A 14,525-nucleotide genomic window follows, 5' to 3' on the forward strand; every position below is an offset into this window, starting at 1 on the left:
CGTTCAAAAGATATTAACGTAAAACCGAAAAAAGACCCGCGGGTACCTCCGAAACCGGGGGTGGGATCCATGGTAATTTTGCGCAGAATACCTTTCTGCGTTGGCGGCCTTCGGCCGCGTTTATAACAAATTACCATGGGAGACCAAATCTATATCCGCGCAAAACACTTTTACCCACAGTTTTTTTTGTGGGTACCCAACACCATCAAAATTACAACAGCCACATGAAAATTTTCAACTTTGTAAATATATCTGGAAAGAAATAAAATTTTCAATTTCCGTTTTCGGATTCGTGGTTCTGGGTCCAAATCGCGTCTTTTGACACCTCCCGATATTTTTGGACGAGTTTTAGTAGTTGTGAGCTAAAGTAAAGAATTACCTAATAAATTTTCACATCAAAAGTAAATAAACAAAAAATGTAAACATAAACAAAGTTTGACATTTTATGACCACCTTCGAATGAAACAGGGATGCACCTTAACGTTAAGCTAATCGTTTATCAAAAAATTTCCACCGTTTCCGTTGAAACACTTCGAAATATTATCGATAAAGAAATTATCAAGATAAATTGTATCTCGTTTTTAACCGAAACGAAAAGCTTTCGTTAACGTTAAAAACGTTAACAAAAACGTGATACTTTATGTTTGAATTGTGCTGGCAATGCTATAGCCATGGTGAAGCCGTAAGGTGGTAACAACGAGCGCACATACACACACAAACTCCATATAATTTGTTTGTGTAATTCGTTGGTGGTAATGTCAAAAACACTCTGAGAAATGTTCGTACTGTCAAAATTCATGAGAAAAGTTGCAATCAGCTTGGCTATTGCTTTCACCTTTAATGACTCCGCCATCAATCAGCTTTGCCAGCATAGTTTGAAATTAATAATGAACACAAACGATTTGATTCCGTTTTGATATGGCAGAAAACGAAACGAAATCATTTCGTTAATTTGACGTTTTTAACGTTAATAAACGAAACGAAATGACTTTGTTTCGTTTATTAACGTTAATTATCGTAACGAAATGATATCGGTTCGTTGGTTAAGCTTGCCTGGAATGAAAAAACATGTAAAATGCAACTGATGCTTTTACCTGGTTATTGTACCATGGCAATGGCGTAACGATACAAGGTGGCAGCACGGGACATCTGTTTATAAACTTTTTTTATTTGATTTGAAACATCAACTTCCGGCGCAGTACGAATTTGACATTTGTCCATCGTATTTACAAAAACAAATTACATGGAATTTTTATTTATGTTTGTAGGTATGTCACCATGCTGCCTCCTTGTATCGTTCCGCCATGGTAACAGCTTTGTAACCGGTAATAATACTTTTGTTATCACGCCGGAATGAGGTGTAATAAAAGAACAAGAAAACAAATGTTTTTCGAAAAAAAAATATATATATTTCATTGTTTACTATATAGTTTGGCAGCTTAAATAGAGCTTATGTTGCGAATAGAGTGGAAGGCAGTGGACTAGGCAGTCGAATGTCATATAATGAAGGAATTGATGTTCGGAGTTTTTTCAAAATTTTCCCGAAATCCTGAATCACAAAAGGGAGTGTAGTTAAGTACGAAAATGGTAAAATTTAGTTAAGTTTTGCTCCTGTTTTAGCAGGAGATTTTCATTTTAAAAATGTAATGTACAAACCAATGTTCATTCTATTACTTTTTTAGCAGGAGATTTTCATTCTAAAAATGTAATATATAAACCAATGTTCCTTCTATTGCTCATTTTATCTATGGAGCTTCACATACACTTTATAAAAACGGGATTTTTATTTTTACGAACTTATTCCTCAATGAAAATAAATGAAACACGTATTAATGTAAGCATTAATCATGTTTCGTACTTCTTAAATGTTCTTCTTAAATATTATAAATGTGTTAAAAGTAGCAGGACTGAAATAATATTGACAAATCTGATATGTCAAACTAATTTTATATAATACAAATGATTTCATAAATTGCATGCATTTTATACATATGCATTATATTTTAAATTTTCTCTAACTATTCGTTTTGTGCTGACTAAATTTTGCTTATGCATAACTTTCTTTGGCTATATAAGCTGTTATGGAAACGCATTTACGTTGGAAGCAGTAAGGAAGGCGGTCGGCATGATGTGGTGGTGCACAGTGGCTAGTCATTGTCGGCTGGGGCGGGTCCTTGCCAACCTTACTGTTCCTGCGCCATAATCAGAAAAAAAGGTCATATCATGCGAAAAGCGGAAAAGGATTTTTTAAAATATGAGTTGGAAAGCTTGTACTCGAAGAAGGATGAGATAAATGCCGAGTTATTATCTATCCATTTAAGATTGGCAGAACAACTACCTACGACTGCATTAATGGAATGTTTCGACCGCATTAAGACAGAGGTCGATCAGGAACTACAACAAAAATACAGGTCGCTGAACCGAAAATTGGACAAGCTGGCAGGACACCGAGAGGGTAACCAAAACCAAAACACTCACCAGTTTCATGACAAGTTCGTTAACCTCACAACAGTGGCCATTACCAAGGAAGAGGCACAATTTCTCGAAAAGGGCCTGAAGCACAATATCATGGACCAGAATACAGTAAGAAAAACGGAGCAAGCGATTGTAGATGCGGAGATCGCAATATCATTGATACCACAGGAAGAACAGGAGCACGCAAGACACATGTGCAGGGAAATCATAAAAAAGGAGGTGAAAGCACAGGAAGGACAAAAATCGAATACAGAGGAGAAAACAATAAAGAATCTACGGCATAAACTAAGGAAAAACAATATTGTCACAACGAAAGCGGACAAAGGAAACACCACTGTGCTAATCGAAAAAGAGCAATATATATCCAAAACCGAGGATCTCATAGGGGAAATGAAATGTCGTAGAATGAGAGAGGATCCCACAGATGAATACCAAAAACAAATCAAAGTTGCTATAAAGAATGCAACCAATATAGTAGATTCTAACATGGCATATAGATTGGTCCAAATGAACCCTTCGGCTCCTCCACTGGTTGTGCTACCAAAAATCCACAAGCCGGACACGCCAATGAGGCCCATCATTAATTTTAAATCGGCACCATGTTACAAACTGTCCAAATATTTAAAAACGATATTGATAGATACTCTGGAGCTAAGGAACGAATATGCAATAGCTAACACAACAGAACTAATAGAGAGACTCGAGACCGTAGAGCTAACAAGAAACAGCAAATTGGTATCTTTTGACATAAAAGATTTATACACATCTATACCACTATCGGAGACTTTGGACATAGTTAGCTCAACAATAGTTCATAACACAAAAAACAAAGTGAAAAGTATGCAAATCACAAATACGCTAAGAGCCACTTTACGTCAAAACTATTTTCAATTCAACAATAAAATATATAGACAAACAAACGGTCTTGGAATGGGAAGCCCCACATCAGCAATTCTTATGGAAGTGTTCATGCAAAATCTGGAAGAAAAGTACAAACAGGAGCTGAAGTCCAAATTAGGCGTGTAATTTTATGCTAGATACGTGGATGACATAATATGCGTTTTAACTACTAATAACGAAGAGCTTGTACTGGAGTACCTCAACAAGCAGCACGGAAATATAAAATTTACAATGGAAACCGAAAAAGACGGAGGAATCAACTATATAGACCTCACGATAAATATTGATAAAGAAGCCAATAAATGTTGTTATTTTTCTAGAGTGGTCCTCAAATTGGTCAGCTACACCACCAACATCAATTGCCGGCAGTGTTAAATCTCCATACCAGCAAACAGATGAACAGCAAATGCCACCGCAACTGGGTCCAATGCCACGGCAGCCTGGTCTAATGCAGTCAAAATCCGGTCAAATGCCACCTCAACACCCTATGCGCCAGTCATTTGGTGGCCATGAGCAACAAGGTCCTCCAGGTATGCCGCCCGCATCTACTGGACCATGTGGAGCAATGACACCACATCCAGTTATGCCAAGGTATATACCACAACAGCAACCGGGTTATGCAATGCCACGATAACAGCAGCAACAACCTCCCCAGGATGGCTATCTGCCAATGCCACAAAATCCGGGCTATCCACCACAACCTCAAAATCCAGGTTATCCTCTACAACAACCAGGTGCACCACGTGGTTACATGGGTCAAATGATGCCACCAACACAACCTGGACAGACGCCAATGCTCAGTCAACCACCCAAGCCGGGTCAACCCCCAATACCCGGACACATCCGGACGTTCTGGTTATAATGTATGCTAATACAACTAATAATTTACAAATTTGCTGATGATTATTTTTGTGTTATTTTCTTTAGCAACCACCTGCAACTGTTACTGGTAAATATCAACAGCCGCAACAGTATGATCAAGCCCAACGCCGTTTAGATCCCGATCAGATGCCAAATCCGATAAGCGTTATCATTGAAAATCAAAATAGCGCTGGTGGTGTTTTTATTACTAATGAACAGGGTTTATTACCACCATTGGTGACCACAAATATGTGGTAGAAAATTAGGGTAACTCCTCGCCACGTTACGTTAGGTATCGATAATCGAAATTAATGTTTTGTTTGGCAATTACATTGATCTTTCTTCTTTGCAGGTCGTCTTTGTATTGCATACCTGCAACAGCTGATTTATTAAAAACAACAGCTTTGTCCATTACACTTACCGTCTCACCAATGGCACGCACGGTTGAGGGTGAATATGAGCCACCCATTATAAATTTTGGTGAATTGGGTGCAATTAGATGTAATCTTTGCAAGGCTCATATATACAATTTGTAGATGCTGGTCGTCGTTTCCAAAGTCTTGTGTGTAAAGTAACAACAGATGGTAAAAAAATCTGTAAATTTTGCTTGTGTTCATTGATACATACCTATTTTTTCTCAACAGTGCCAACTGAATATTTCCAACATTTGGGCCACAGCGGACAGCGTGTAGATAAATATGAATTTCCTGAACTTGTATTGGGTACGTATGAGTTTTTGTGTAAAAGATGTTTGGGTACCGATAGCTCTCAAGGTAAACCTCAACTCATATCCAACATCAATGCCACGCAATCAATTGTGGACGCTATACGCACTAATTGGGTCCACGCAGTATGGACAAGCATATTGTTGATTCCAGTGGTAAGGCCACAATTTCAAATGATAGGGCAAGCAGTATGAAACTATTGCATATTGTGCATCCAGCCGTAAAACTCTAGTCGACATCGCCAAATCTCAAGATGCTGAGGTAAGTTTTTTGTTATATTAGAATGTGTAAAATAAAAATGTTTCTCTTATCAGGTCAGCGATGGCACCACTTCAGTAGTACTTTAAGCAGGTGAAATCTTAAAACAAGTTAAGCCATATGTTGAGGAAGGCGTGCATGCACATATCATTATTAAAGCTATACGTAAAGCATTACAATTATGCATGACCAAAATATGACATGGCTGTACATGTAGAGGCGCCAATCAAAGGAATAACAACGTGCTTTATTGGAAAAAGACGCTGCCACAGCAATGTCATCCAAACTTATTCATCAACAAAAAGATTTATTTTCTAAAATGGTTTTGGACGCTGTACTTTCCTTTAATGGACCCAAAGTCACACAAAAAATATAAAATCGCAAAATTAAATATAGAATTGGAATTGAAGGCTTTTATTCAGTCTATAAATTTCACTTTCAGACAATGTATGTATATACAAAGAAACATTAAAAACTAAAAATAAATATACATACAAACAGTGGCTCCGAAATCTATAATAGAAGCCACCTAAACAAAAGTTGCAAAAGTTACAGAGAGTTAATCAAACTTTGAAGAACGGACATCAAAGTTTGCACCTTTTTTGGCAGAGGGTCTAGCAAATTTTTGAGTACGCAGTTTTGTAGCTCAATCAATTTCAAAATAATAATGTAAATGTTAGAACGACTAAAAAGTTTATCTGAATTTTCATAACTTTTTTGTACAGGCTGTTCAACATTTTCTTCCATACAAAAGAAAATTTTTCTCATGCGTTGTATGGAAGAAATTCCTCAACAGCCTCTACAAAAAAATTCTGAAAATTCAGATAAACTTTTTAGTCGTTCTAGCATTTACACCATTATTCTGAAATTGATTGGGCTACAAAACTGCGTACTCAAAAATTTGCTAGACCCTCTGCCAAAAAAGGTGCAAACTTTGATGTCCGTTTTTCAAAGTTTGATTAACTCTCTGTAACTTTTGCAACTTTGGTTTAGGTGGCTTCTATTATAGATTTAGCTATATTTTGCAAATTAGAGTGCCTTTTTGTTATGCAAATTTTACAGCCTTCCTGTGATGCATTTTAATCGACATTTTGATACAATATAGAATATTTAATGGTTCATCTAATGACCTGATTAGATCAAAGTTTAAAAAATGGCACACTCACGCTTCTGGCAATCAAGTGACGATATGTACATTGTGCGCCAAAATTAAAGCACCGAAGTCTCTGTTGCTTTTGGTTAAGTAAAATCTTAAATGCAAGTTCTTAATTCAATGGGGCGTATACTCTAAATTAGTTGCAACTTTTTTGACAGATAGCCCATTGGAAGTTTTGTCAAAAAGCTACAACTAACTTTAAGTACCCACTTAATTCTGACTATGAATATGCCCCAATATTTTGCTTTTATTTGTGAAGACCACATCGACGGTTGAGTGGAACCGTATCACCGTATTTCAAAACATTTTTCGAAAATCCCTCTCTCAGAAATTGTTTCACGAGCGCCTTAAATTAGAACTTGTCTCAAAAATGCCCTATTTCAAAACTTGGTTCAAGAACGTCCTATCTCAGAATGAGTTTCAGAAACGCCCTATCTCAGCTGCAAGTGTATTTAGTTTTAGTTCAAATATGACCTTTTGTAAACTCATTCTAAGATACGGCGTTTTGGAACTAAGTTATAAAATAGGGCGTTTTAGGAAAAAATTCTAAGTTAAGGCGTTCTTGAAACAATTTCTGAGAAAGGGCATTTTTTTTAAAATGTTTTGAAACAGGGTGATCTTCCACTCAGCCGTCGATATACTAAACATTTATATATTATATTGAGTATATGTTCTTCCTTAATAAAAGAGACTTAACATCCTTTTTTTTTTTTTTTTTTTAACATCCTAGAACTTATAATTTGACTTTTGTTGAGCTATGTAGATGTTCTGAAAGGAATTTCGGTGCTTTATTTATGTCGCACACTATATATCATAAATTTCACCAACAGACTTCAATATTTACTCTTGGAGAGCTCATTAATAATACAATACAATAAATAATAATAAAGGCATGCTTTCAATAAGCGCGTATAAACTTCCCCTCTTATCCATAAAAAAATAAAATAGGTTTATTAAGCTCTTATAATTGGAAATTTGTATGGAAATGTCATTTTAAAATGCTTTATAAACCTTCAATATTTTATATGAATAATGGGATTAAATAAATATACCCCCTTATACATAAAAAATCATGAGGGTTTATAAAGATTTTTAAAATGACATTTCCATACAAATTTCCAATTATAAGAGCTTAATAAACCTATTTTCTTTTTTATGAATAAGGGGTATAATTTATAACAAACATAAAATAACATTTCTTTTTATCTAATAATATATTGGGTAATATGAACAAAAGAGTTTGCTAATAGACTTCAATATTTGGACGCTTTAAGAGCTTATTAAATTCATTAAATGTATACTTTCAATAAGGGCTTGTATTAGGCTGAGGCGATTTGGCAATTTATACCGTGCCGTCGAAATTATAGTTCCTCATATTCGTACGAACCAAAAATTTAATGTTGTTATAAAAAAAATTAAAAACTTAGAAGGAATCATTCGCAAATCTAAATCTTTTCCATTTTGAATTCAGAAAACGTCAACTGAATTTCAGAATAGGTAATTGGATTTCAGAATAGGCAATTGAAATTCAGAATGTGTGAAGTGGATTTCAAAAATAGACAATTCAATTTCGGAAGGCATCAATTGGATTTCAGATATCAAACAATTTATTACGCAAAGTTGGAAAATAATTTGTAAGTTCAAGACATTTCATAAATTCATTTAAATGTAAAATGGTTCGAAAGGTATTTTCTGAAATCCACTTGACGATTTCTGAAATCCAATTCACACATTCTGAATTCCAATTACCTATTCTGAAATCAAATTAACATATTCTGAAATCCAGATAACTATTCTTAATCCAAATGACAAATTTTGAAATTCAATTAACTATTCTGAAAGGTGTAGTTGACCGATCAATTATGTACCTATTAATTTGGCAATGAGTGTATGTTGTAGACCAATTTTTTGTTCGTACCAACATAAGGAATCATAATTTCGACGGCGCGGTATAGCCTGCTTACTTAAATATAATTTATAACAATTTTTCATGAGGACGATATGTGATCACAGGTGGTGCACTGACGTACAGACCAATTTATTCTGTGGTCTGGCTGGATTTGTGTTCCACGATTTTCTGTAGAAGGATACTGTTTATGTGAAGACACATGTCATCTCCGACAGAACGTGGCAGCTTATTTAGCAGCCAGTCAAAAGTCGATAATGCGTGGGCGTATGGGGATTTCTTACGATCCTCCAAAAACTCCTCTTGCTTTTTTAAAATTCTATTGAAGCGCCCCCCCCCCCCTCCCCCTCCCCACTTCTCATCTGGACTTTGAGATAACGTATACGGTTTCGAACGCTTTGGATTCTGTAAATACCAAATGATAGGTCTATTTATATATTTTATTTATTTATTATTTATAGAACGTCATGCTGTTGCGCATATTGCCAGACATCAACGCAGAATGTGATGCTGGTGCAAATGCGCAATACTGCTGTCGATATTACCATCTGCACCCATACTCACATAGTCGTATTGGGAATCGTTGTCACTAATTTGCGTGCTGTTCAAGTCCTCTGATGGATCTAAGGGAGATTGGCTTGATTCCTCACTGAAATTCGATGAAGATGTAAATGTCCTGCAAGGGAGTACATGTACAATGTTAACATTTTTTGAAGTATACACACAGAATTCATGACAATGGATCAAACTTCAAAAACTTTTTTTTATCAAAACTTGAATTTTTTTATCCGAATTTCAAAAAATTTTTCGAATATGCAGTTTTGTAATGTCCTAGTTAGAAGTTTCTCAGAAGTTTCCCCGAATTTTCAGAACTTTTTTTGTAGACAGTGTTGGATATTTTCTTAAAAAAAATAAAAATATTTCGTTTTTTATTCGATATTCAAAAGTTTCATTTCGTTGATATCAAAGTAAAAAAAAATTGATTTTTGGAGTTTGAGTATGTTTTTCCATACAAAAAACGCTCAAAAAATTACTAAAAAATTCTAAGTTTTTGATTTTGTTTCTGATGCCAACATAACGAATTTAAAAAAATTTTGTTTGACTTCGTTGTCGAAAAAAAATATTTGTTTATTTCGTTGTGCAGCCTTGTTTTCTTCCATACAACTCATGCAAAAAAAGTGATTTTTCAATCAAAACATATGGAAAAAATACTCAACACTATCGACAAAAAAAAATTCTGAAATTTCGGGGAAACTTATGAGGTACTTCTAGCTTACACATCTATCTATATATATAAAAATCAAATTATGTATGTATGTATGTAGGTATAGATCGAGTTGCGTCCTAAACGTATCGACCGATCACAACCAAATTTGCACAACCCACTAGAAACCTTCCAAGAATGGTCATAGGCTAAAAATAATATCTATATATAAAAGGGGCGTGGCACCTCCCATGCAAAATGAATATTTAGTACTACATAACTCTGAATATATTCATGCTAGAACATTGAAATTCAGTAAGGAGTTATATGAGGTCAATCCCCAACACAAACAAAATGTGGGGAGGGGGAGAAGGTCATCGGGAAGCTAGTTAAAAGTGGATTGCAAAATTACCTTCGTTTTTGTGAAACGTTTGGCAACAATGCCATTTCCCCCGGCATACTCCCAATATAGCCGCATCCAACGCAGCGCCGCCGCTACTGCCATTCTTTTGCCGCTTGGATGCTCTGGCGCGGTAGCGATAGCTTTCCCGAAGGCTGGTCCACGCGTCTTTGCTTTCAATCACTAATGTAAATAACACATACAATTAAATGTGATACTTTGCATTTGCTCACAATTGTTAAAACATGTCCAAAAATGTCGCGAGAGGTATATAAAGATACGTTTTGAGTTCCGTACCAATAACACACTTGCAGTTTTCGGAACACGCAATACTTGTGCGTACACGAACCAAATGGAAATTACAGAAAATTTCCAACTTTGCTTGCAAATACCTATTTATAAAAGACAAAACGCGTCTTTTGACACTCCTCCAAATATTTTTGGACGTGGTTTAACAGTTTTGAGCTAAAGTAAATAATTACCAATTAAAATACACAAATATGGTAATTGTTTACTTTAGCTCACAACTGCAAAAACCCGACCAAAAATATCGGGAGAGGTGTCAAAAGACGAGTTTTGATCCCAGGACCACGACTCCGAGAGCGGAAACTCAAAATTTTATTTCTGTCAAAAGTTATTTCCAAAAAACCGAAAAATGGCCCCGGAGCGCTCCGAAACCGGGGGTGGGATCCATAGTTTTCTTGCGCAGAACACCTTTCTGCATTGGCGGCCTTCGGTCACGCTTATAAAAAATTACGCTGGGTGAGTCCAACACCGGTTTGGAAACCAAAACTATATCCGCGAAACACACTTTTACCCACAGTTTTTCTTGTGGGTACTACAAAATCATCAAAATAACAACCACATGAAAATTTTCAATTTTGTTTGCAAATATCGGTAATAGTCTAGTTGAGGGGTCTACTGCTAATACGCTACGACGCGTCTTGACATCAGTATTAATAATCCGAAGGCGGAAAATAAAAATTTCAACTCGTTCAAAAGATATTAACGAAAAACCGAAAAGACAGGGATCCATAGTATTTTTGCGCAGAACACCTTCCTGCGTTGGCGGCCTTCGGCCGCGCTTATAAAAAATAACCCTGGGCTACGCCATGCCAAGTCCGAGTGTGTGGTATAACCGTGGCTACCGTCACGGTGATGCACAATTTTTTTGGGGGTACTAACACAACAACAACCACATGAAAATCGCCAACTTCAACTGCAAATATCTCCGGACAGAGACAAAATTTTTCTTTTCCGCCTTCCGATTATTGTTCTCGAGATTAATACGCGTCTTTTGACACTTCTCTCGATATTTTTTGACGCGTATTAGCAGTGGACCCCTCAACTAGACTATTACCCAAATATCTCCGAAACGAAATAAAATTTTGAATTTCCGCCTTCGGATTCGTGATCCTGGGTGCAAAGCGCGTCTTTTCACTCCTCTCCCGATATTTTTGGACGAGTTTTAGCAGTTGTGAGCTAAAGTAAACAATTACCACTAATATACACACAGAAAGTTTTATTAACATATCTTCTTTACCAAGGGAGCTATTTAAGTGGACCCAGGCCTGATCCACTGCATTTTTGTTGCAATGCAATGGATCAGAAGTATCCCATATCCTGGGCCACTCTTTCACTTCCCTTATCAGAGCCCGTTTCTCCTCCGCCGTGAAATTTAATACGCGCTTTTTGCGTTTTGGTGCTGCAGCAATATTTATTTCCATTTCTGAAATAAAATAATAATTATTTATTGCAGACAAATTAAAAAACCATTTGCTTACCTAATTTTTCCAGTTGTTTACCTTTTTTTCTTCAAGAACTATATGGCACTTGACATATTTCTTGCGGAAACCGGTGTTGCCGTATGTAAATTTAATGGAAAAATAGTAGTAAAGTATCGTACTAAATTTCTTGTAAACTGCGTACTACTTCAAGAAAATTTACCACAAGGAATTTTCTTGAGCATTTCTTGAGCCTCTTTTTATATGGAATTTTTACTTTCTTGTGATCTGCGTACCACGCTTATCCTTTGAGGAAATAGGAGGTGGCAAGAAAAACGGATAGAAGATCAGTAAAGAGAGTCAGTTGAAGGAGAGGTGAGTCGATTAAAGAACAAGATCAATTCTTTTTTGAAATGCAGTGTATTACTTATTTGTCTTATTCTGGCTGGAAGGGAGTTCCAAAGACGGATCGAAGTAACGAAGAATTGGCTTTCAGAAATTAGCATACGGCGTTTAACATGTGCAAGAACCATTGTCCTCGTAGAATGAATTTATCAATATTAATTAAAAATGTTAGATCTCCTAAAAAGTTGAACTTAGACAAGATACACAAGAGGCGTAGCTTCGTAGACGCCTGCAAAATATGTCATGCAGCTAAGATCTCTCTACACCTCAAGATTGCTTATGCTGTGCCTAATACGCGTCTATGAAGCTACGCCTCGTGTCCATCTTCTCTTAGATTATATTTCAAAGACATTTTTTTTAGCTTTAAACTTTGTTCATAATATTCATGTACATGTCTACTACTATGGCAGTCGCTTGCATACTACTATTCATTACTACTATTTCATTATTTAAAAAAAATTAAGTTCGGAAAAATGCAACCTTATCACGTGCATTCTCAAACATGGTTGCCACACCATGTTGTCATTTGGGACCAAAATTTATCGAAAAAAGGACCAGACCTCAAAAAAAGGACCAAATTTTAGTTTTATTTTATTGGTATACAAACAATTCGACAAGTTACTAGAGTATCGTAAGTTACTAGAGTATCGTATTTTTTGTAAAAAGCGAAAATTGTAGGATGTTTCAGAGGATCCTATATAAAATTTTAATAAAAGAGACAATTGGCTTTAGTTAAAACTGCACAAACAAAAACAAAGTGTACCTTTAGGTATCACATTTTAAAATTTTTAGGATAAGACTATGTCTTTCACCAATATAACGTTGTGAACCTAGTTTTGCTTGATTGCAATGAAATAAAATGTATCGCGCAGCTAGGTTTTAGTAAGGAACGGTTAAAAAATTTGCGTTGTGGCAAACTCATTAAATCGTAAATGAAACTATGCAATTGTGTTAATGCTATTTTTATAGATGCTTTCATTTTCACTCACAGTTTAAACTTCATACCAGAGCCTAGATTCAGTAAGTGTGAGTTTTGAACTCAGGCTAAAAATGAAGCGTCTTAAAAGTTTCAACTGTATAATAATTGAACACCGATCGGAATATCTAAACACTAAAACAAGTATTTTTGTGATAAGTGTGTTGTTATTGCCTCGCCTAAATTATCTCCCAAGTGAAATATCATTGTTCTGCTACATTTTATTGACAGCAATTTTCTTGGTAAGAATTCCATTGGAATAAATTGAAAATTATATGTGGTTAATAGATTTGCGGCAATTTTTTAGCAGTGTTTTGAATTTTTGTTTCAGCGAAAAAGAAATAAAAGTACCAAAACCTTGCCGAAAAAGAACCAAAATTGAGAAAAAGAGATCATGGGTCCATATAAGGGGGAAGGGAATGGACTGTAGTGGCAACCGTGTTCTCAAATGCAAGCTTCCACATCAAATACATATACATATAAGTACTTCGACGTTACGAAATACATTAGGGGGACTCGTGTAACCGTATAAACGCCTTATAAAGTGTGTAAACGTATAAATTAATGTAGTGCGTAAATGAGCTGTCAAATTTTGTATGAAAAATCATTTACACAATTTGTATAAAGTTACGCGCACATTTCATTGTGTAAATAACCGCGTGTGTAAATTGATATAATTTTACACCTTATAAGTTTGTATGCTTTCATGAGTCCCTCTATTGTCACGTTGTGAGGCTAAGTATTTTTGCATAAAAGCTTTATGACCACCATAATACCACAGGTTAAGTATAAAATTTCACAAAAATAATAGGGGGACTCATGTAACCATATAAATGCCTTATAAAGTGTGTAAACGTATAAATTTATCTAGTGCGTAAACGAGCTGTCAACTTTTGTATGAAAAATCATTTACACAATTTGTATAAATTTACGCGCACATTTCATTGTGTAAACGCGGTAAACTCAAAGGAATGCAACCTTGCAGACATTACATCAGGCATTTTCATCAGAAATCTCCAACATCAGCAAGTAAAGGCGTTTTAGTTTTGATTTTTCACTTAATCTTGGCATTTTTTAATTTGTATAACAATCAAAAAAATTTTGTTTTGCAATAATACAGCTGATAAACAATCAAGTTTATCAAGAATATTACTAGGTGCGTTCATATAACCGCGTGTGTAAATGGATATAATTTTACACCTTATAAGTTTTTATGCTTTCAAGAGTCCCCCTAATACATTTTTTCGAAACATCACACAGAATACTGCAGTCATTGTTTACGAATTTAGAAACAATGAGAATGGCAAATACGAACGTGTATGAAATGTAATGTCAAAACGTATATGCACATGGTTGTATTTATATGCCCGAAAATGCTTAAATAGCATGAAATTGTTAAATTAAAGTTCAAAAATAAATGATAAAAACTTTAATATAAATAAAAACATTCTATTAATAACAAAAAAACGCCTTATATATTCTATATATATATCAATTGGTAAGGAATATCTTACTTTAAAATTTAAGCTAAATAA

The 14,525-nt window shown here is 35.3% G+C and overlaps 1 protein-coding gene and 2 long non-coding RNA genes across 6 annotated transcripts; 1 reads left to right on the top strand and 2 right to left on the bottom strand.

Moving 5' to 3' along the window:
- The first annotated feature begins 202 nt into the window (after positions 1-202).
- On the top strand, positions 203-5,846 carry LOC137244820 (uncharacterized). 2 transcript variants are annotated; one of them, XM_067774403.1, is made up of 6 exons: positions 203-4,238; positions 4,303-4,528; positions 4,589-4,820; positions 4,881-4,958; positions 5,088-5,222; positions 5,276-5,846. In XM_067774403.1, the coding sequence occupies exon 1, from the start codon at positions 2,224-2,226 to the stop codon at positions 3,499-3,501; it is 1,278 nt and encodes a 425-aa protein (XP_067630504.1). In that variant the 5' UTR covers positions 203-2,223; the 3' UTR covers positions 3,502-4,238; positions 4,303-4,528; positions 4,589-4,820; positions 4,881-4,958; positions 5,088-5,222; positions 5,276-5,846. The 2 variants fall into 2 exon arrangements, with proteins under 2 accessions (XP_067630504.1, XP_067630502.1); XM_067774401.1 differs by having other exon boundaries at positions 4,881-5,222; positions 5,276-5,845.
- On the bottom strand, positions 3,682-7,286 carry LOC137244822 (uncharacterized). The gene is made up of 3 exons (XR_010951205.1): positions 6,386-7,286; positions 4,864-5,217; positions 3,682-4,795 (listed from the first exon to the last, which is right to left on the bottom strand). It is a non-coding gene; the product is annotated as an uncharacterized lncRNA (long non-coding RNA).
- Positions 7,287-8,626: 1,340 nt separating this feature from the next.
- On the bottom strand, positions 8,627-11,730 carry LOC137244821 (uncharacterized). Of its 3 annotated transcripts, none has more exons than XR_010951204.1 (4): positions 11,670-11,730; positions 9,898-11,614; positions 8,846-8,957; positions 8,627-8,686 (listed from the first exon to the last, which is right to left on the bottom strand). It is a non-coding gene; the product is annotated as an uncharacterized lncRNA (long non-coding RNA). The 3 variants fall into 3 exon arrangements; XR_010951203.1 differs by lacking the exon at positions 8,627-8,686 and having other exon boundaries at positions 8,701-8,957; positions 9,898-10,068; positions 11,400-11,614; XR_010951202.1 differs by lacking the exon at positions 8,627-8,686 and having other exon boundaries at positions 8,701-8,957.
- Positions 11,731-14,525: the final 2,795 nt, after the last annotated feature.

This window comes from Eurosta solidaginis, chromosome 3, assembly GCF_040869045.1.
Source record: "Eurosta solidaginis isolate ZX-2024a chromosome 3, ASM4086904v1, whole genome shotgun sequence".
NCBI classification, from domain to species: Eukaryota; Metazoa; Arthropoda; class Insecta; order Diptera; family Tephritidae; genus Eurosta; species Eurosta solidaginis.

Bases quoted from the DNA above. Each gene is read 5' to 3' on its own strand.
- LOC137244820 (XM_067774403.1), top strand. From the start codon at position 2,224: ATGCGAAAAGCGGAAAAGGATTTTTTAAAATATGAGTTGGAAAGCTTG.